Consider the following 22,399-nt stretch of genomic DNA (forward strand, 5'->3'; position numbering starts at 1 on the left):
AAAGTAACATGTATATGTGTAATTTTTAGCCAAAACCTGCTGGAGTACTTGGTGCAGTAAACAAGCCTTTATCGGCAACGGGAAGGAAACCATATGTTAGAAGCACTGGAACTGAGACTGGAAGCAATATTAATGTCAATTCAGAGCTGAACCCTTCAACTGGAAGTCGATCAAGGCAATTCTTTTTTCCAATTATTTTTGTTACTATTACTCACTACTTGGTTCATCTTTGAATTTTTTCCTGAACACTGTATCACAATAATGAACTTAAGGAAATGTTTGGTACAAAATGATAGTGCTGAATTTTAGTATAGTAGGTGTTGGAAATTGAGAGTGTACTATACATTTTGAAACCATATAGCGTTCTAAGTGTATGGAAAAGTTAAAAGGAAAAAATGTAAGAATTTATAATATAACTAATTTACATGGAAATGTGTGTATATATATATATATATGTATATGTGAAAATTTAACACTTAGGAAAACTATGAAAATATAACTCTAGAATTTATATACATTTTAGTTTTTAACTCAATCAAATTAGTATATTATGAGTTGAATAAAGATAACATTGTTAAAACATTTTCCACTTATAAAAATATTTCATGTTACTGTCTTAGCTACTACATAAAAATTTCCAGCTGACCCTCCTCTTATCAACACTAAATATTGAGGCTTTTAAACATTTTATTCTTACTCATGAAATTTTAAGAATAAACTCAACTGGTGGTGTTCTAAACACATTTTTAGTGGTAGAACCCCAAAATATAAAATAAATTAACATGGAACATCTGTGGTTTACAGAGATGATGGGGCTCAAACACCTCCCCTGTGGCCTCTTCTTACAGCCCTCTCCCTTGCGGAACACTAAAAACATAGACTGGAGAGGCCAGTCCCTTGGCATAGTGGATAAGTCCGGCACACTCTGCTTCAGCGGACTAGGTTCATAAGTTTGGATCTCGGACATGAACCTACACCACTTGTCAAGCCTTACCTTGGCGGTGATCCACATACAAAATAGAGGGAGATTGGCACAGACGTTAGCTCAGGGCTGATCTTTCTCAAGCAAAAAAAGGAGGAAGAAGATTGGCAGTGGATGTTAGCTCAGAGCAAATCTTCCTCACCAAAAAAAAAGAAACAGACTGGAGACAGTTATACTATACTCTCATCTTTTGTTGTATTTTTGTTTTAGAGTTTCCCGCTCCCAAGAGAGAGGCTTAAAATAGTTGTGTTATTCTATTTCTTGATAACTCATCTTTCTGTCAGGTGGTTTTAGGCAGTCATTTCTGTCTTACTTTAATAAGGTTAAATGGAAATCAGTAACATGGTATAACAGAGCAGTGGTCCATAACCACGGAAGATCTGACTCATGCTAATGCTGCTTCACTTGGCCAGGCTTCTAACCAGCCAGAGCCTCTCTTTCCTTACTGGTATAGTGAGAGTAAACTTGCTGCTTATGTGGTGAAATGAAGCTTTGGTTGACTTTTCTTCAGCAGAGAACAGAGTTCAGAGGCAGCAGAAACTGGAGTTAGTGAAAATGAAGAGAACCCTGTGAGAATTATTTCTGTCACGCCTGTAAAGAATATTGACCCGGTAAAGAATAAGGTAAATTTTAAAATTTAGAAGATTCTTACTACAATTTCATGGTAGGGTTAGAAACCCACAGTCAAGAAGTTAATGTATACTACTTATTATACATGTGTGTACCACCCCCTGCTATACTTACTGTGTTTCAACTCTCCAAAAATGATTCTGCCTACATTCGCTCACTCCATTTTATAAGAGTTTATGTGGTCACCCATAATGCTATCCTTCTCCCACACTACTCCCAACACCTTGAAAGAATAGGAATTGAGAGTTTTTGAGATCTTACTTTCAAAAGTTCATTGACTCCTGCCAAAGATCAGCACTCTGTTTTCTTTCTACTGTATTTTAAAAAGTTAAACTTAGAGTTAACCTTTTAAAATATGGTTGAGTTTTTAACTGCTTCGTTCTTTGTTCTTGGTCTTCTAACTATGGCATCCAGTTTTCTTAATCTTTTGGCGGGATAGAAAGAAGTATAACATTGGTAGGAGCATCAGAAAGACATGGGTCTGAATCCTGGCTCTGCTGTTCACTAGCTGTGTGTTTACTTGGGTAGATTGCCTGACTTCTCTAAGCTTCCATTCAACTGTAGAATGAAAATGATAACTTACCTCAGTAAGAATGGCATGAAGATACTATTATTTTTTCCTACAGAATCATATTCTTGACATACTTAACTTTTTATTGCCCATCATATGTTTAGTGTGTTCATCGAATGTTTTAGAAATTACCCTCAGTTACATAAAATAAAGACTCTATACAGTTATTCCACAGTAGCTGAACTTTTCCTGTCCAAACTCATTATCTGAACTCAAACTGAATAGATAAGGATACATTTTTAGATCAGCCTCTCTTTATCCAAACTCATGCTGTTTGCTATCTGAACTCTTCAGTATGTCAGTAGATTCAGGTAACAGGGAACCTCTCACTGTCAAATTCTTAGAATTAAGAAACCAGTAGATTTGAATATTATGGGATCCTTTTAGAGAAACAGTCTTGATGTAAAATGCTTATTTCCCCAGACATTCAGTTAAACGTACCTATGATACGTATTAAGAGGTGGTACAGGGATATAAATGTTTATCTAGTACAAATAGCTATCTATAATCTTTCCAGCCTCTGCTGTAAAATTCTATATAAGATAAATTGGACATTTAAATTCTAATTTCTAAGGGGCGAAAATGTTACTTTCTGATTGAGCTATAATATTACATTGTTCCAAACCCTCGTTTTAACTTTTTCACACTTCCAAAGACTGTCTTAACAAATCTGCTGTAGCCTGAAGAGACAGGGGTTGTATTTTGGCAAAACCCTGATAACTTGCCAGTTAGGTCTCCCATAAGTTGATAAACAGTCATGTTTTTCCAGGATCTGGTCCTCAGTCTTTTAGGCTCAAAAGACAATCTTGTTAGTATAGTAAAAGAAGATAAAGATCTAAGGGAGTGTTTCTTGCTAACCAGTTTCTCAAAGAGATTGATGCGTAAACCAATTCACTAGACATGTATATTAAAAACTGGATGCACATTTTACAAATCAGCACATTCTCTGCTATTATGTACTGTATGAGGGAAATCAAATTGTAATATGAAGGATGAATAAGGAGGTGGTTAAAAGAAGAACCAAGACTACACATTCTCTGGATTCAGGCAAGTGATACTGCCAATGTGGTCCTTTAGGAGGCTTCTTTTTCTTTGTGCTTGTCCAGCTGTTTCCCTCTTCATTTGGCTTTTACATGAGTTCTTTATCCATATGAACATGGATATAATGTTCGTAAGTGTGTAAATATCATGAGCATGATTTTTTTTTTTTTTTAAGATTTTGTTTTTTTCCTTTTTCTCCCCAAAGCCCCCCGGTACATAGTTGTATATTTCGTTGTGGGTCCTTCTAGTTGTGGCATGTGGGATGCTGCCTCAGTGTGGTCTGATGAGCAGTGCCATGTCCGCGCCCAGGATTCAAACCAACGAAACACTGGGCCACCTGCAGCGGAGCACGTGAACTTAACCACTCGGCCATGGGACCAGCCCCATGTGTGCGTGATTTTTGATGCGGTCTTTTTTTGTTTGTTTTAAACAGCCTAATCTGTGTTCTTTTTTTCCTCTACAGTCTTATCATTTTCACGTGTTTATATACATAAATACTTGCTTTCCCCTTTTTTGCCACTACAAACAATGTTGCATTAAATATTCTTTATAGATTTTATTTCTATTGGCTAAGTTCCTAGTAGTGAGATTGCTGAGTCAGAGTAAATGTATTACAGATTGTAGATATTTCCGTACTGCTTTCTTGAAAAATTGGAACCCTTGACATCTCTACCAGCAGAGTATGTGAGTACCTTTTACTCTACATACCCAACAGCAACAGCTTTTATAGTTCTTTTGAAATTTTTCAGTATGAAGTATCAAAACTAATGCCCTACTATTGTTTTAATTTGCATTTCTCTAACTACCAGTATTTTTGTTAACCACTTGGATGTTCTCTTCTGAATTGCCAGTTCATATTTGCCTATTTTTAAATTATCTTTTTTTTTGGTCTAACTCAATTTCTGATGCCATCCTACTTTTATCTCTTGTTAACGTTCTTGCTCCCTTCTAATCCAGTCACCATATAGCAGCCAATTTGATCTTTTTAAAATGTAATTTGAATTATATTTGTCCTCTATTTATAGTCCTTCAATGACTTTCGTTAGCACTTAGAATAAAATCAAATTTCTTAACATATCCTATAAGGCATTCGTGATCTGGCCCATGCTGCTTCTCCTGCATTATCTTACACCAGTCGCCTGTCATTCCTTATGGCTCAAGTTCCTTAAATCTTTCAAGCTCTTTCCCTCTTCAGGTGCTTTATGCTGCCTCTTTCCTCTGTCTAGAATACTTCAGCTTTCATATGATGGGTTCTACTTTGATATTGTTTAAATAATTCTCCAAAAGAACCAATTAGAAATTGATGCTTCCTTTGATTTTTTCAGAATGCTCTGTTCTTTCGTCTCTTAACAGTTAGGGTAATTTGTATCTAAATGTTTATTTGCTCTTTTAAAAATTAGTCACCTACATACTAATCTGCATGAGGACAGGAACAATTTCAGTTTTGTTCCCAAATCTGTGCCTAGCAACCACTGTACCTAGTAGGCCTTCAGTCGAATGAATGATTCCTACTTCAGGTTTAATAGTACTTATTTGCTTTATTGACCCATCCTGTTTTCCCCGGAATCACCATCTTTCCCCAGGGTGACTTTGTATCTCTCTTCTCTGATCCATTGTGTATTGTTTTACAGTTTAATTCTTGGTGGATCACCTTACTCTTGTTCCTTTATTATGTATTATCCATCCTCTTATAATGATTAACATTAAAGTAAACCTTAAAATGAAACACTGATTTGAAAAGTAGATTTTCTCACTTAAATTAATACTTTCATGAGTTTTTATTTAAGTAAATTTTCTTGAAACATGAAGATTTATAATTCTTTCCCTAGTCATTCTGAAAAGATTTTGAGGAAAATGGAAATTAATTAATTAATTAATTGAAAAGAGAAGTCTGTTTTTTTGAATGATGATAGTGGTCCTTTGTTTCCCTTTAACCAATTAAAATTTTATCAATGAAATATCATTCCTATGAAGTCACTTTTATTCTGAAAACTGTTATTCCTCCTGAAGTCCATTATGTCTGTTATAAATAGGATCTTATTACTTTGACTTTTTAGGTGACTTAATATGATTAATATATATGCTAAACTAGAAGGAGGAAAAAAGAAAATGTTCAGAAAAAACTGAAAAGTTAAGGACTAATGCAGTAAGAAGCGACAAAAGTAACAGTGAATGAGTGGAATGAGAAATTACCTTTGTGTTACAGAACTACCAAGATTATTATAGTTAAATGCATCATAGAGAAGGAACATAGCATATTGAATTATGAAAACAGGCTTCCCTTTTTTGAAAAGTGATAAATTTAAAGCCTAGCATCAATAAAAAGGACCTTTTCATTTAGAATGAGTGTGATAGCAAAAGCAAGTAGATTCTCTGTATTTTATATATACTGCCTGTGCTTTTTTTTTTTCCCCGATCTATCTTTTCCCTTTGTTTTTTTTTCAGTTATTTTATTGAAGTCGTAATGGTTTATAACATTGTGTAATTTCAGGTATACGTTATTCAGTTATCAGTTTTTGTATAGAGTGCATCATGCTCACTGCCATTAGAGTAATTTTTATCCATCACCATAAATATGTGCGCCTTTACCTCTTTTGCCCAACCCCCAACATCCTTCCCCTCTGATAACCACTAATCCGTTGTCTTTATCCATGTGTTTGTTTATCTTCCACATATGAGTGAAATCATGCAGTGTTTGTCTTTCTCTGTCTGGCTTATTTGGCTTAACGTAATACCCTCATGGTCCATCCATGTTCTAAATGGGACAAATTTGTCCTTTCTTATGGCTGACTACTATTCCTGTGTGTGTGTGTACACACCACATCTTTTTTATTCATTCATTGGTCGATGGGGCACTTGGGTTGCTTCCACATCTTGGCTATTTTGAATAATGCTGCAATGAACATAGGGGTGCATAAATCTCTTAGAATTGTTGATTTCAAGTTCTTTGGATAAATACCCAGTAGTAGAATAGCTGGGTCATATGCTATTTCTATTTTTAGGTTTTTGAGAAATATCCATACTATTTTCCATAGTGGCTGCACCAGCTTGCATTCCCCCCAACAGTGTATGAGGGTTCCCTTTTCTCCACACCTCTCCAACATTTGTTATTTTTGTGTTAGTGATTATAACCATTCTAACAGGTGAAAGGTGATATCTAAGTGTAGTTTTGATTAGCATTTCCCTGATGATTAGTGATGTTGAACATCTTTTCATGTGCCTGTTGGCCATCTGTATATCTTCTTTGGAAAAATGTCTGTTCATATCCTCTGCCCATTTTTTGATCGGATTGTTTGTTTTTTTGTTGTTGAGTTGTATGAGTTCATTATATATTTTGGAAATTAACCCCTTATCAGATATATCATTTGAAAACTATTTTCTCCCAGTTGGTGGGTTGTCTTTTGGTTTTGTTCCTGGTTTCCATCACCTTGCAGGAGGTCTTTAGTCTGATGAAGTCCCATTTGTTTATTTCTTCGTTTGTTTCCCTTGCCCGAGTAGATGTGGTATTCGAAAAGATGCTGCTAAGACCAATGTCAAAGAGTGTATTGCCTATGTTTTCTTCTAGGAATTTTATGGTTTCAGGTTTTCTACTTAAGTCGTTTAGCCATTTTGAGTTAATTTTTGTGTATGCCATAAGATAATAATCTGCTTGCATTCTTTTGCATGTGGTTGTCCACTTTTCCCAACACCATTTATTGAAGAGACTTTCCTTTCTCCATTGTATGTTCTTGGCTCCTTTGTCAAAGATTAGCTGTCCATAGATGTGTGGTTTTATTTCTGGGCTTTTGATTCTGTTCATTGATCTGTGTGTCTGTTTTTGTACCAGTACCATGCTGTTTTTATTACTATAGCCTTGTAGTACATTCTGAAGTCAGGGATTGTGATGCCTCCAACTTTGTTCTTTTTTCTCAGGATTGCTTTAGCTATTCAGGGTCTTTTGTTGTTCCATATAAATTTCAGGATTATTTATTCTATTTCCATGAAGAACGTCATTGGGATTGTGATTGGGATTGCATTGAATCTGTAGATCGCTTTAGGAAATATGGACCTTCCAATCCATGTGCAAGAACTATCTTTCCATTTCTTTGTCATCTTTGATTTGTTTTAGTAACGTCTTATTGTTTTTATTGTATAGGTCTTTTACCTCCTTGGTTAAATTTATTCCTAGATATTTTATTTTTGTTACAATTGTAAATGGGATTGTATTCTTGAGTTCTCATTCTGTTAGTTCCTTGTTAGTGTATAGAAATGCAACTGATTTTTGTGAGTTGATTTTGTACCCTGCAACTTTGCTGTAGTTGATTATTTCTAATTGTTTTCTGATGGATTCTTTAGGGTTTTCTATACATAGGATCATGTCATTCACAAACAGGGAGAGTTTTACTTCTTCCTTTCCGATTTGGACACTTTTTATTTCTTTTGCTTGCTTAATTGCTCTGGCCAAAACCTCTAGTACTGTGTTGAATGGAGTGGTGAGAGTGGGCACCCATGTCTTCTTCCTGTTCTCACAGGGATGACTTTCAGTTTTTCCCCACTGAGTGTGATGTTGGCTCTGGGTTTGTCATATATGGCCTCTATTATGTTGAGGTACTTTCCTTCTATACCCATTTTATTGATAGTTTTTTATCATAAATGGATGTTGGATTTTGTCAAATGCTTTTTCTGCATCTATTGAGATGATCATGTGATTTTTCTTTTTATTCCTCATTTTGTCAGTGTGGTGTATCACATTGATTGATTTGTGGATGTTGAACCATCCCTGTGTCCCTGGTATGAATCCTACTTGGTCAGTGTATGATCCGTTTAATGTATGTCTGTATTTGATTTGCCAATATTTTGTTGAGGACTTTTGCATCTCTGTTCATCAGTAATATTGGCCTGTAATTTTCCTTCTTTGTGTTGTCCTTGTCTGGCTTTTGGATCAGAGTGATGTTGGCCTCGTAAAATGTGTTAGGAAGTATTCTGTATTCTTCAGTTTTTTGGAATAGTTTGAGAAGGATAGGTATTAAATCTTCTTTGCATGTTTGGTGGAATACTCCAGAGAAGCCATCTGGTCCTGGACTTTTATTTTTTTGGGAGGTTTTTGATTACTGTTTCAATCTCTTTACTTGGGGTTGTTCTATTCAGATTGTGTATTTCTTCTTGATTCAGTTTTGGGAGGTTTTAAGAATCCAAAATTTCTCCATTTCTTCTAGATTGTCCAATTTGTTGGCATATAGTTTTTCATAGTATTATCTTGTAATCCTTTATATTTCTGTGGTATCTGTTGTAATTTCTCCTCTTTCATTTCTAATTTTATTTATATGAGCCTTGTCTCTCTTTTTCTCAGTGAGTCTGGGTATGGGTTAGTCAGTTTTGTTTATCTTCTCAAAGAACCATCTCTTAGTTTCATTGATCTAGAACTTTCTACTGCTTTTTTGGTCTCTATTTCATTTATTTCTGCTCTAATTTTTATTATTCCCCTCCTTCTGCTGACTTTGGGCTTTGTTTGTTCTTCTTCTAGTTCTGTTAGGTGTAGTTTAAGATTACTTATTTGATGTTTTCCTTGTTTGTTCAAGTGGGCCTATATTGCTATGAATTTCCCTCTTAGAACCATTTTGCTGTATCCCACATGAGTTGGTATGATGTATTTTTGTTTTCATTTGTCTCCAGGTATTTTTAAATTTCTCCTCTGATTTCTTCGTTGATCCAGTGGTTGTTCATAACATGTTGTTTAGTATCCACATATTTGTAACTTTCCTAGCTTTTTCTTGTAATTAATTTCTAGTTTCATAGCATTGTGATCAGAGAAGATGCTTGATATGATTTCAATCTTCTTAAATTTATTGAGGCTTGCCTTGTTCCCCAGTGTATGGTATGTCTTTGAGAATGTTGCACGTGCACTTGAGAAGAAAGTATATTTTGCTGGTTTTGGTTGGAATGTTCTATATCTATATCTATTAAGTCCCTCTGGTCTAGGTTTTCATTTAAGTCTACTATGTCTTATTAACTTTCTGTCTGGGTGATTAAGTGGGGTGTTGAGGCCCCCTACTATTATTGTGTTGCTGTCAGTTTCTCCCTTTAGGTCCATTAATAGTTGCTTTATATACTTGGTGCTCCTGTGTTAGGCGCATATATATTCATAAGTGTTATGTCCTCTTGGTGGAGTGTCCCTTTTATCATTATATAGTGTCCCTCTTTGGCTCTCACTGCCTTTTTTGTCTTGAAGTCTGCTTTGTCTGATGTGAATATGGCAACACCTGCTTTCTCTTGCTTGCCGTTTGCTTGGAGTATCATCTTCCATCCCTTCGCTCTGAGGCTGTGTTTGTCTTTAGAGCTGAAATGTGTTTCCTGGAGGCAGCATATTGTTGGGTCTTGTTTTTTAATCCATCCAGCCACTCTGTGTCTTTTGATTGGAGAATTAAATCCCTTTGCATTTAGAGTGATTAGTGATAGATGAGAGCTTAATACTGCCATTTTATCACTTGTTTTCTGGTTGTTCTGTATTTCCCTTCTTTCTCATCCCTTGTATTTCTGACTGCCATTTCAGGTTGGTGGTTTTCTGTGATGGTTTTCTCTTAATTTATGATTTGTGTCTCTGCTCTGATTTTTTGTTTAGTGGTTACCATGAGGTTTGTATAAAAGATCTCGTAGATGAACTAGTCCATTTTCTGATAGCCTCTTATCTCCGTTATCCTAAGCAGGTTCCATCCCTTCCCTTTTCCCCTTCTGAGTTATAGTTGTCACAAATGATCCTGTTTTGTATTGTGAGTTTGTAATTAAAATGAAGTGTTTATAGTTATTTTTGGTGCTTTCCTTCCTTTTGGCTTTTATGTTTTAACTGTTTGCTTACCTGTTCTCATGAAGAGCTTCACTTTTCTGATTTTGTCTATTTATCTCCTTGCTCAAGGCTTTGTAAACCTTTGCCTTTTTGTTTCAGGTGTGAGGGCATCCTTGATCATTTCTTGTAAGGAAGGTCTGGTGGTTATGAACTCCCTCAGCTTTTGTTTATCAGGGAAAGTTTTATTTCTCCATCATACCTGAAGGATAGTTTCACTAGATAGAGTATTCTTGGCTGAAAATTTTTGTCTTTTAGTATTTTGTATATATTATTCCAATCTCTCCTAGCCTGTAATGTGTTTGCTGAGAAAGCCACTGAAAGCCTGATAGGGGTTCCTTTGTAGATTATTTTCTTCTGCCTTGCTGCCTTGATATTTTTTCTTTGTCATTGACTTTGCCAGTTTTACTGTTATATGCCTTGGAGACGTCTTTTTGTGTTGCTGTAATTAGGATTTCTGTTGGTTTCATTTACTTGTAAGTCCAGTTCCTTCCTCAGGTTTGGAAAGTTCTCAGCTATTATTTCTTTAACAAGCTCTCTGCTCCTTTCTCCCTCTTGTCTCCCTCTGTAATACCTATAATCCTTATGTTGCATTTCCTAGTTGAGTCCTATATTTCTTGAAGACTGTCTTCATTTTTTTTGTGTTAGTTCTCTCTCCTACTCTACCTGAAGCAGTTCTATGTATCTGTCCTCCATAACATCAGCTTTGTTTTTTAAGTTTTCTAGATTGTTGTTTATCTGATTCATTGTGTTATTCATCTCCAGAATTTCTGTTTTTTTTTGTTTGAGTTTCAGTCTCTTTGGTGAAGAATTCCTTCTGCTCATTAATTTTTTTCATGAGTTCATTGAACTGTCTTTCTGATTTTCTTGTAACTCGTTGAGTTTCTTATGATAACTATTTTGAATTCTCTGTCATTTAGATTGTAAATTTCTGTGAGTTCAGGTTTGGTTTCTGGAGACTAGTCATTTTTCCTCCTGCTCTGGACTGTTAGTGTAGTTCTTCATGGTGTTTGATGAACTGATCCTTTGGTGGCACATAATGGTAGCATCAGGTCGCAGATTCCATTTGCTGCCACTGGGCTGGGAGGTCAGGAGCTGTGTTTTCTCAACCCACCACATCTGCTGGAAGTTGTGCCAATAGGGCTGTCCCCATTTGCCTGCTGGCCACAGCCGTTTAGCAGGCACAGGCACTCTGGTGCAGATCTGCTGCCTTGGCCAGGCACTAGCCGAGCTGGTGTGGTAGGTGGGTCAGGGGGTTGAGGGCTGCTTTCTTTCCTGCCCATGTGAGCCACTCTGTGCGCCTATGGGCAGTTTGCCTGGGCTGCTGCATTTGGTGGGGGCACCCACACGGTGGTTGAGCCACACCACTTGATGTGGAGCATTCCCACAGGCCTGGTTGACACTCTAAAAGTGAAAGCATTCACACAGAGGCCTGTCTGCTCCCCAGCCACCTCTTACAGTCACATGCTTGCTGCTGCGTGAGGACCCACAACCTAGATTGCTCCCCCTGGGGGAGGGGGAAGGGAAGAGGATCCACTCCCCTCCTTCCACTGCTCCCTGGGGATCAAGTACCCGCACTTTCAGATGTATAGTTGTGTGGATCTCTCAGACATCCTACTGTGCTTTGTAGGGATCCTCTGTTGGTCAGTGAATGTCCATTTGTTTGTAACTTAGTAGGGGAGAGACTAAGGAAACAGCTCACTCCACCATGATGCTGGTGTCACTCTCCCCACTGCTTGTGCATTTTAATAAGCATTTACGGGATGCATTATATGTGCCAAGCCCTATGGTAGGTACCATGCTCAGTTCCTACCCTCAAGGAGTATACATTGTTAATGGGATGTAAGCACTTAACTGGAAGCCCTGAAATGCCAATTCCTTTAAAATACTTTCAGACTACTTCCTACTAGTACACATCATTGATATTTAAGGATTTGTGTTTTATTCTCTTTCAGGAGATTAATTCTGATCAGGCTACCCAGGGCAACATCAGCAGTGACCGAGGAAAGAAAAGAACAGTAACAGCAGCTGGTACAGAGAATATCCAACAAAAAACAGATGAGAAAGTGGATGAATCAGGACCACCTGCCCCTTCAAAACCCAGGAGAGGACGTCGACCCAAGTCTGAATCTCAGGGCAATGCAACCAAAAATGATGATATAAATAAACCTCTTAGCAAGGGAAGAAAGAGAGCCGCGGTCAGTCAGGAAAGCCCTGGGGGTTTGGAAGCAGGTAATGCCAAAGCACCCAAACTGCAAGACATAGCCAAAAAGGCAGCACCAGCAGAGAGACAGATTGACCTACAAAGGTAATGTCCACTATTCTTTCTGAGCTTTGAACTTAGACATTTTATTTTATTCTTAGTATGTGCCAGTCACCCCTAAACAACCCAGGCTTTTGGGAGTGAAAACCGCCCTTGGTTTTCCTGAGTCGGTTTTAATGTCATTTGTGTTTATCGCATAACCTTCAGGACATGAATTTGAAGAGAGATCTCCTTTTTTTTCTTCGGTTAATTTTTAATTTAGGATATGGTGTTTTTATATTTCTATTTATTAGCAAGGACAATGTTATCTTTTGCTTGATGTTCTTCACATAGTTGCATAGAGTTTACTTAATATAAAGGATTGCCTTTTGGATACAAAGGTCGCCAAATGGAGAAGATAGAAGTCATGACACATGAACAAGTATACCCTGCTCTTTAATTCGTCTTGTTACATTAATTTTAATATAAGTCAACAACTGACCCCTCTCCCACCCTCCCCAGTGAAATAACCTCACAGCTGCTCATCTTTGATCATTCTCGGGCTGGGATTTCAGATATTCTGCACTATAACAGTGGTGCCCCAGTTGGAGATCTAGAAGTTGGCTCCTTCCAAACTTGACCAACAATTAGAACTTATCCCTACCCCCTTCTTTCCCCTCATGTACCTACACCTAACTCATCTCCCCCTGAGTTAGACTAGAAGCATCTGAGTTCCTTCTAGGAAAGAGCCAGCTTGGTCATCTCAGGATACCCCCACCACCCTGCTTCAGTATTTTTATAAAGAACAGTGTTGCTGAAGCATATGTGTTTGTAAGTCTATTTTTTAAATTACCATTTATGAAATTCTGAAGTTTGGGGCTGTTAAATTTTCTTATATTTTAAATGTCTCTGGGTACCTTTTACAACATCTCATGGCCCCAGATGCAGGTCCAATCCTGAGCTAAGTAATACTTTTCTCTCCTACTCATTTCGAGTTTTTTGGACTAATAAGTGTAGTAATGAAAGCCAATACTGGGGGCAAATATGCTCAGCCTCAGCCTCCTGTTCTTCATCAGTAAGACAGTGTGATAATACCTTCCTCAAGGGATTATTCTTAGAATTAAATGGATCAATAAATATAAAGCACTTAAAGTGCCTTGCACAGAATAAATGCTCAGTTTTTTGTTATACCATTGTTTTGAATTCTAGTTGCTTTACCCCTTAATAAATTTTTCAGTTATATAAAAGTTCAAAAGTTTCCTTAGATTGCCAGAATTTTCTAAAGCGTTTCTAGAATTCTATTCTAGCCACACCTTACCTCTTATTAGCTGTCGTTTTGACATCTAACCAAAATGTCCAGGTAGGTACTTGGACCCTGAAAATGTTTTCAGTAGCAACTAGATTTTTTGTCTGAATTAAGGCATTATAAAACTCATTGCTCTACTTTTAGCTACACCATATGCCCAAACATCATTAAATAAACAAAAATGGCATTGGACCTTCTTTAAAATCTTAAAATGTCTCTTTTAAGAGTGAAAAGTACTATAGAAGTCTTAAGAGTGCCAATTAGTAGATCAGTGGGTGGCGTGGTATCCAAAATACAGAATTCTGTGATGGTTTTATATTCTCTGTGAAGTTAGATGGTTAAATTAGATGTTCATGATAACATTGTACTATATTGATTCATAGAATAGAACAGATCCAACTTCTGATTGAATGGTTGATTACTAGTTCATGATTAACAAAACATAGAAGTACATTCTCAAACTTTCTCCTAGGCTTCCTTGTGTCTTTTCCGTTCTTTTCTAAAGCTAATATACGACTCTGCCCTTAAATTCTAGCATTGTGACTTAGTCTTGGAATCCTGATGAGAACTATTCAGCGAAACCTAACTTCCTCCAGAAACTCTGTGTTGTCCATCATGTCCTCTTGCATAGACTTGATGCATTGTAGGCACATCAGTATTGCTCCTTGTACTTTTCATTCATTCTTTTAACAAATCCTTAACTGATTAGTGCGCGAGGCATCTTGCTGGGTGTTGGCAATACAAAAGTATCCAAAATGGGGGCTATCCCAGTGGCATAGTGGTTAAGTTCATGTGCTCCACTTCAGCGGCCTGGGGTTCACAGGTTCAAATCCTGGTTGCAGGTCTAGCACCACTTCTCAAGCATCGCTGTGGTGGCACCCCACGTAAATTGGAGGAAGACTGGCACAGATGTTAGGTCAGCAACAGTCTTCCTCACACACACACACACACACACAAAGTATCCAAAATGGATAGGTTCTTGCCCTCAAGGAGTATTCTTCCCCAGCTTGTCAACTCCAGAAGAGAGCAGAAAACTTTCACTTTAGGTTTGTTGACTGATACAGTAACAGAATAAGAATTATTTTTAAATTACTGTGTAAAACAGAATGGAATTCTGACATATGCTACAATATGGATGAACTTTAAGGAAATTTTTCTAAGTGAAATAAGCCAAACCCAAAATGGCAAATACAGTGTGATTCTACTTATATGTGAGACCCCTAGAGTAGTCAGATTCATAGAGACAGAAAATAGAATGGTGGCTGGCAGGGGGAGGAGGGAATAGATGTTAATGTTTAATGGGTACAGAGTTTCAGTTTTGGAAGATAAAATTGTTCTAGAGATGAGTGGTGGTGATTGCACAACAATGTGAAGGTACTTAATGCCGCTGAACTGTATACTTAAAAATGGTTAAAATGGTAAATTTTACATTATATATATTTTATTACAATTTTTGAAATTGCTACATGAGAATAGCTAACACTAATATAGTGCTTATGATGAGCCAGGCTCAATTCTGAGCTCTTTATTAACCTATTAAATCCTTAAAACGTGTATTTTTCCACTTACAAAAAAGAGGAAATCCAGGTATAGAGGGTCCATGTAGTTTTTGGTCCCTTTACTTATATAAATAGTGGAGTCAGGATTAAACCCTGGTGATGTCACTCCAGAGTTTGTAACCACCATGTTCTATTGTACTTTTAAGGCAAAATTAAGTCTTAGTTCTACAGGCACTTATATGCACAAAAAACTGGTATAACAGAGGATGCTTTGTAAATACTTACTTGCATATTTATAACTATTACCTAAAAAGCTAGTTTATTTAAAAGAATCACAGGTTAAACCAGACAACTGTAGTCATCTTTTTAACCTCTGTTAGAGTACATGCAAACAAAAGCCCCTGCATTTAGCATCAGAGAGGAGAAAAACAAAAGAGAGATCAGATGTTCTTGAAAGTAGCAAACTTAGAGTAAATAAGGCACATGATGCTAAGAACATTGTTAGACTGTGGTGAAAATTCCGTAGAATGATGTGTGGAAGATACTTGGCATGCTGCTTGGCAAATGTATTAGTAGAAATAATAGTGATAATAGGGAAAGGTTGTTGAACATATATTTGCCTTGCCAACGATCATTATGAAGCAAGTATAACCTTGTTTTAGAAATAAGGAGATTAGACCTGAAAAGATTACCTTCTCAGGTCAGCTGGCCAGTGCTGTGCAGAGCGGGGTTTCGAATCTAGGTGCAGCCCTTGTTAACCACCTCCCTCTCTGCTCACAGTGGTAGCTGCATTTATGTTTCTCGTCTAACTTAAGCAGTATTTTGAAACATTTTTAAACTATGAACATTCAGAGCTCTATTATTTGTTTGCTTTTCTTCTTAATGTGTAAAAGGATGTTTTAATGTGTAGTTACCACCAAAAGATGGAATGGACAGGCACACTAATAATAAAGTTACTTGTTTGTCACTCAGCTGATATTTTTAACTATCCCTCAGTTTGAGGAGAAGACGTTGAATGTTCAAACCTCTGAAGGTGCCAGCTTTATTTTTATTTCACGTGGAACTGTAGCTTCCACCTCCTACAAGATCCTGAACAGACTTCTCATTAACTGCAAGTATTACCTGTGATTGTTTTGACCTCCCACCTGTATTTTCCGGAGACCTGGTGAGGCTTAAACACAAGTTAAAGCCACGTGATGGAACAATCCTGAATACAGAGCTAATATCACACTTTGAATCATCCTGTTAAGATTACCATTACAATTGCAATTAGCTAATTAGTAAAAGAAGAAATAGGGTTGCCAAACCTGAGAGCCATCAGACACCACATCTGTGAGCTAAGGATGAACCCAGGGTGATGGAATCAGTTCACTTACTGCCCTGACAACTCGAAGCATAGCCTAGGGGCCTTGCATCGTAGAGTCAGAGCTGAATTGCTACACTGACGTACTTTTAGAATTCCTCTTACTAGGTCCTCTTACTGACAACATTAGCGAAATAATAATTACATTTAGTATGATTGCTTCCTACATACTTTATTTACTAATTTAAGGATGGATACTTTATTCCACCAAAACATAGATAGTATGTACAAAAGTTTACTGACATTCGTTTTACTTCTTAATCTGGGAGTTGATGCTGAGTATTTTAACCTGTAAACTTAACTATAAAATTTTTAGATGCCACTGTATTTTTGCAGTAAATGTATTCCTTTGGCTATTTACTGTGTGTTATCCAATAAATGTTCCTGTTTATATTTTGAGCTGCATTTGGAATTGTTCCTTATTTTGAGAAAATTTCTTGAGTTCACCCTATACATTTATAAAAATCAGCTATTCATATACTAAGGTCAGGAAACTATCTAAACAACTGGACAATTAATGTTAGCTTTCTGAGTTTGGGTTAAAGGGTTGATCATCATTTCAGTTGTTTAGTTCATGTTTTCCTTTCTGTTTTTGAGCTATTATCCAAGTGATAATTCCAAACATTTTGTATTGAAAATGTGTTTTTATAGGTCTGCTCATCCTTGAGTATATTTTGCTCATACTTAAGGTCAAATTCTTCCACGAAGAAGAGACTATCAAGAAACATCAGCAGAGAAACAGTCCTTAAACTTGGGATTTATTTAAATAAATTATTTATAGGATAAGAGACTATAGTTTTCCCATCTTTGGATTAATATGTTTTGCTTAGTAGTAGAGTGTTAAGAAACTTGAAATTTCTATTTTTTAAGCAAAGAATTTCCTGATTTCCTGTGTTCATTTGTATATTGAGAAAATTTCCTCACATCACATGGGTTCGTATCTTAAAGTAGCCCCTGAGTGTGTATCCTCATATGTTAAACTACCATATATTAATTTGATATGAATATTCTTTGAGTAACAAGTGAATTTTTATCAAAATAATATGAAATTTTTCAGAAGCCAAGTGCTCGGAAGTGATGGCGATTCACTTTGGGACATAGAATCAAGTCCAGGAAATTCTCCCAGTGATCTGGATCGTTTAAAAGTCTGGGAGAGCAGCCAGGAAGAGACTGAGGACTCAGAGCTAGTAAAGGGGAGCGTCCTGAAGGTGCAGCAGGGAGCTTGTAGAGGACTCTTTGATAGCATATGATTAAACTTGTTTTGTATATTATAACAAGTTAATTTAATTGTCTCTGTAAGAATCTTAATCTTTTTTTTTTACCACTGTTATCTTTATAAAATGTATGTGTAGTGTTGGGGTTTGGGAATATAAGTAAACAAGTCCCTTATCTTTCTCTCCCAAGTTTGGAATTGTTGAGAAGGAGACAGTCGTAATACTGATATGGCTGATTAAAAATGTGGAATGAGGAGCCGGCCCGGTGGCGCAGCAGTTAAGTTCCCATGTTCCGCTTCTCGGCGGCCCGGGATTCGCCGGTTCGGATCCCGGGTGCGGACGTGGCACTGCTTGGCAAAAGCCATGCTGTGGTAGGCGTCCCATGTATAAAGTAGAGGAAGATGGGCGTGGATGTTAGCTCAGGGCCAGTCTTCCTCAGCAAAAAGAGGAGGATTGGCAGTAGTTAGCCCAGGGCTAATCTTCCTTAAAAAAAAAAAAAAAAAAAAAAAGTGGAATGACCTAGGCCCGGTGGCTGCTAATGCTTTGCCCCTAAATCGAACAACTGCAAGCCCACCAGAATGCACCTTTTGGGGGCAAAAGAGAACAAATCTAGAAGAAGCCAAGCACAGCATACTCACCTGACCCCACCCACCTCACCTATTAAAAGGTTCTTCCTCCTCCCAAAGAGGAGTAGGAAAGGGGAGAAGAGAAAGAGACGGACCTATCCCACTCCCTCATGCTTCCAGAGATCAGAGTTTCCCTCCCTACCAGGCAAATGGGGCCAGAGGGGATTCCTCCACTCTGAGCAGAATTAAGCTAAATTTTCCTCCTTGTTTTATAGTATACTAAAATGTATTTGTTTACCCAGTTCAGGAGTCAGAACTTATTTTGCTGCTTATAAACTTATTTTGCCGTAGTGTCCAGTAATTTTTCTTCTATAATATCATTTTAAAAGTAATAAAAATTACAGTTATTTCAAATAAGTAGCTTTTATTGTTGAAAGCAAATCAGGCATTGGGTAGCAGCACTTAATGGTTGAAAACAAAAACATCTTCATTAGTATTTTGTTTTTATCTAGTTTAAGGAAAGATTCCTTAAACCAAGCAAAGTCTCAAGTGAAAAATGAAAAAATGTATTTTCAGATTTTAGATAATAACTAGAGAAATGAAATAATTCTCGTTTGGCTTGTTTTCCTGTTTACATCTTCTCTAACTTTGCTTTCTTCTATTTCTATCCCCAAGGTAAAAAGAAAACTCGTTTGCAAAGGGAGAAAATGAAGGCCAAACAGAAGCAGGCTCCAGCTTCTGTAAAACTTGGATTCAAAATGTCCCTGAAGAGAAATGAAGTTAACTTCAGAACACACACTTTCTGCCTTGAAAACTGAAAGAAACCATTACTTTCTTTTCACATGACCACAAGTCTTTGATGGAAATGTACAGCAGAAACTCTTGAGAGGGGCTAAAAGCAACTCTATTCTACCCTTCCCCCCAGACTTTTCTTATGAAAAGTCAATAATTAAGCAAATTGCTTAACATTGGTTCCAGTTCCTGCATATCTGGAGTTTAAAGGCATAATACACCATTAATTTCCATGCTGCAGTTTTTATTTTAAAGAAAGTAACAGGATGTCCTTACACTGACACTGAAAATTCATCAATTTTAGAGCCAGGAATTCCCGTTGTTACACAAGAAAAAAATAGAAGTCTACTGAATTAATTTTTTAGAAGAAAAAAGATCAGATTAAATATTTCTTTGTTTTTCCTTTTGGAAACTTTTATGTATAATTCTTTCTGCCTGCCTACTTTTCTGCAAAAATGAGATGTACAGATTTCAGTTCCCTGCTATGAAAAGTGATGTGGTGGCAATTTTATAAATGTTGCTTTCTGATTTTTATCAGAGTGAGAAAATAATTAAAATTATTATTGATTTCATATCACTTCATATTTTGATTTCCCCTCCATTTTAGTTTAATATAATTTGCAATAAATGTACATATTGTTGTTTGTTTCATAAAGCATATCACTTTAAAGTGGTTTTTACTCCTGTGATTATGTTGGGATATTTGGAATTTTAAAGGAGTAAAGACTGTCCAGCATTTGGTTTTATAATGTTTGTCACCAGATTTTTATTATTGATGTAAAAAAACAAAGTCAATTTTTTAAAATAGTTGGACTTTGGCAGCTTTGTAAGGAAAGTTGGAAGTGTTTAGGATTGCTATCAATTTCGGCATTGTGCTATTGGGAAATAAGTGTTTTGCTTTTGTCTGCCGATCTGGGCTCAGTTTTTATGTTTATTTTAGAAGACAACTGTTGCATCGATATATTGCTTCTTGGCATTGTTCAGCATAGGTAATGTGTGCACTTTTGTGTGCGCATGCTCATATTTAAGTTTTTGCATAAAATAAATGCTTCTAGATGTCATATGGTAGTCTTTTTTAATCTTTTTATCATATGTTGTGAATTTTTTTTATGTGAAAGGGCTAATGTCATTAAACAAGGAACATGATTACAGTCAACTCTCCATTATCTATATAAAATAGTGACTGTGCCTCAGGTTTTGAATTTTGCAGTAATCATAAACTTAAAATAATGAAGGCATACTGCAGGAGCTAATTCAGGAGGAACTTGAAATTTGTCCTTTCTCATGCTCAGAGTTATGGCCTGCCCCCATTCTCCATTGTAGGCTCTTTCCCAAAGCCCTAGCTGGGTGTTCTTACTGCGTTCCCACACACATGCCTAGCCTGGGTTAGAGGATGGAAACGACGCTTGCATTATAACTTGGTCTTCATAGGCTGTAGTCTACATGGGATGTACAAACAGTGAATGTGAGCTGTGACAAAAAAGGATGGTTATGTTAATGCGAAAATTTGCTGGTAGTAAATGTCACTTATGTTCTCATAGATAATCAAGAGTTGGCTGTATATTGACTGAGTGAAAGATGGGTAGTTCTTTTAAATATGCATATACACACATTTAGGTATCATGATGATTAGGGAACAATGGATACCAGCGACAGAAAACAGTATCTTTTGAAAGGGCAGAAACAGCCCTACTCTTCCTTATTGCCTCTTCCTAACCCTTTAGAAGGAAAGTATAAAAAAAACATTGCCTCCAACATGCTGAAGAAGAATATCTATGCATAAGCATCCGAGAAGTCCCTCAAAAGCAATCAGTGGGCACGTTCTATTTAGAAAGATTTTAAAGTTCCCTTAGCATCAGACAGCTTGGTTCTTAAGGCCACCAATTGGTCACCAATAAGAAGCACACCTGTAGGGAACTTCTTTCTCTCTTAACTCCTTTTGATAATTACTCAGCACCACAGCTGAGAGATTACATAGTGTTCAGTCATATTCAACATAATGTAGCAGAACCATTTGCATCAGTTTATGGCTGCTGAGATTATTGCAGGAGAGGAGTTAGCTGAAAGGATCTGGTCCACATACACATGTAACTGGCCCACTCATGATTTTATAACATGTCTGGCACTAAGGGAAGGGAGAATAGGATGATAGGAAAGATTGAGCTGATGTGGAGGGACTTGTTTAAGGGAAATTTGTCATTTTTCCTTTGAAAAAGGAAAAAGTAAAATCCCTTAGGAATTTGGTATTCGTATCTCAGAGAAATACAACACAAAGTGCAGACTTATATTTGAGAATTAATGTTAACCCTTTGTGTCTAGTTTGAAGCTTCTTGTATTTGTCTAAAACTACAAGCCAGAATTTTGTATCTCCTTTGATAAAAAGTGTGTATAATGTAAAGTAGTTTTGCATATTGTGCTGCACATGGGCTGAATTTTTAAAATTTTTTTAAAGACTTGAAGCAGAACCTTGTAATTTGTGTAAATGACAAGTGTAAAATCCTACCATAAAATGCTAAAAATATGCATTGTTTCAAATAAAACCAAGAAATGCAGCATTACATAGTAGTGTGGAGCCCTGAATATTCATGTACCCCTTGGTATGTCACAAGCTGATAAAATGTCTGCATATTTTCTGTTTAATTTCTGGAGTCTGCATATCCTCATAGAAACCAAATGCCACCTTCAAACTTCCTGGCTACCTACTCTGATCTGGCTTACAGTGAGGGAGAACATAATCGATGATAAATTCTGATGGACATTTGGGAAACTGTAGAAGTTGCTTTTTAACCTAAAAACATAAAGGTGGCCTGTCACTTATACTATCTGATACATCTGTTTATCGCAAATTTTGGACATGCATATTTAGTTTAAAAACTAATTATTGGAGAGCAAGCAGATTACATAAATGTATCTGGAATAAGAGGTGAACGGAAAGAAGCTGTCGCGCCTGGTTCTGTGTTTCACCCTCACTGGGGTTATCATTCCACATCTTGATACTTGTGTTGTCAAGACTTCTGTCTTCACTGTTCACAGGGATAAACTGTGAGTAGAAAGCACTGGAGACCAGCAAGTCTCCAGCAGTCCGACAACAGGCTTTGCAGCCTGCCTAGATAATAAGGATGGCCTTGCCTACAAGAAGTTAAAAGTTTGCTACAAGCCAGCAACAGTGTAGAACAATGGAAATGAGCACATAATCACACACCTCAGCCTGGAAACCAGAGCTCCAATTTTTCGTTCCTGTAAGAGTAATAACCTTCATTTATTTCATTTTGTGTCTTATTTCAAAGTCCAACAGAAACATACAAGGTCCCATTTCTAAATAACGTTTCTTTATCAACAGTGATTGCCAACTTAAGGCACTTTCCACCCCCTCATT

The 22,399-nt window shown here is 36.9% G+C and overlaps 1 protein-coding gene across 10 annotated transcripts in view; it reads left to right on the forward strand.

The window, feature by feature from the left end:
• PDS5A (PDS5 cohesin associated factor A) overlaps positions 1 to 20,084 on the forward strand; it is a 164,604-nt gene extending 144,520 nt beyond the window's left edge. For 4 of the 10 annotated variants that reach the window (XM_044767708.2, XM_044767710.2, XM_044767709.2 and 1 more), the window contains exons 30-33: positions 30 to 175; positions 1,494 to 1,605; positions 11,997 to 12,349; positions 17,509 to 17,792. In XM_044767708.2, the coding sequence (XP_044623643.1) occupies positions 30 to 175; positions 1,494 to 1,605; positions 11,997 to 12,349; positions 17,509 to 17,701 (804 nt within the window). In that variant the 3' untranslated portion in view covers positions 17,702 to 17,792. Of the gene's footprint in view, positions 1 to 29; positions 176 to 1,493; positions 1,606 to 11,996; positions 12,350 to 17,508; positions 17,793 to 18,906 lie in introns of those variants that run through there. The other 6 variants (XM_044767711.2, XM_070506006.1, XM_044767712.2 and 3 more) reach the window with 5 other exon arrangements.
• Positions 20,085 to 22,399: the final 2,315 nt, after the last annotated feature.

This window comes from Equus asinus, chromosome 3 (assembly GCF_041296235.1).
Source record: "Equus asinus isolate D_3611 breed Donkey chromosome 3, EquAss-T2T_v2, whole genome shotgun sequence".
Lineage (NCBI taxonomy): Eukaryota > Metazoa > Chordata > Mammalia > Perissodactyla > Equidae > Equus > Equus asinus.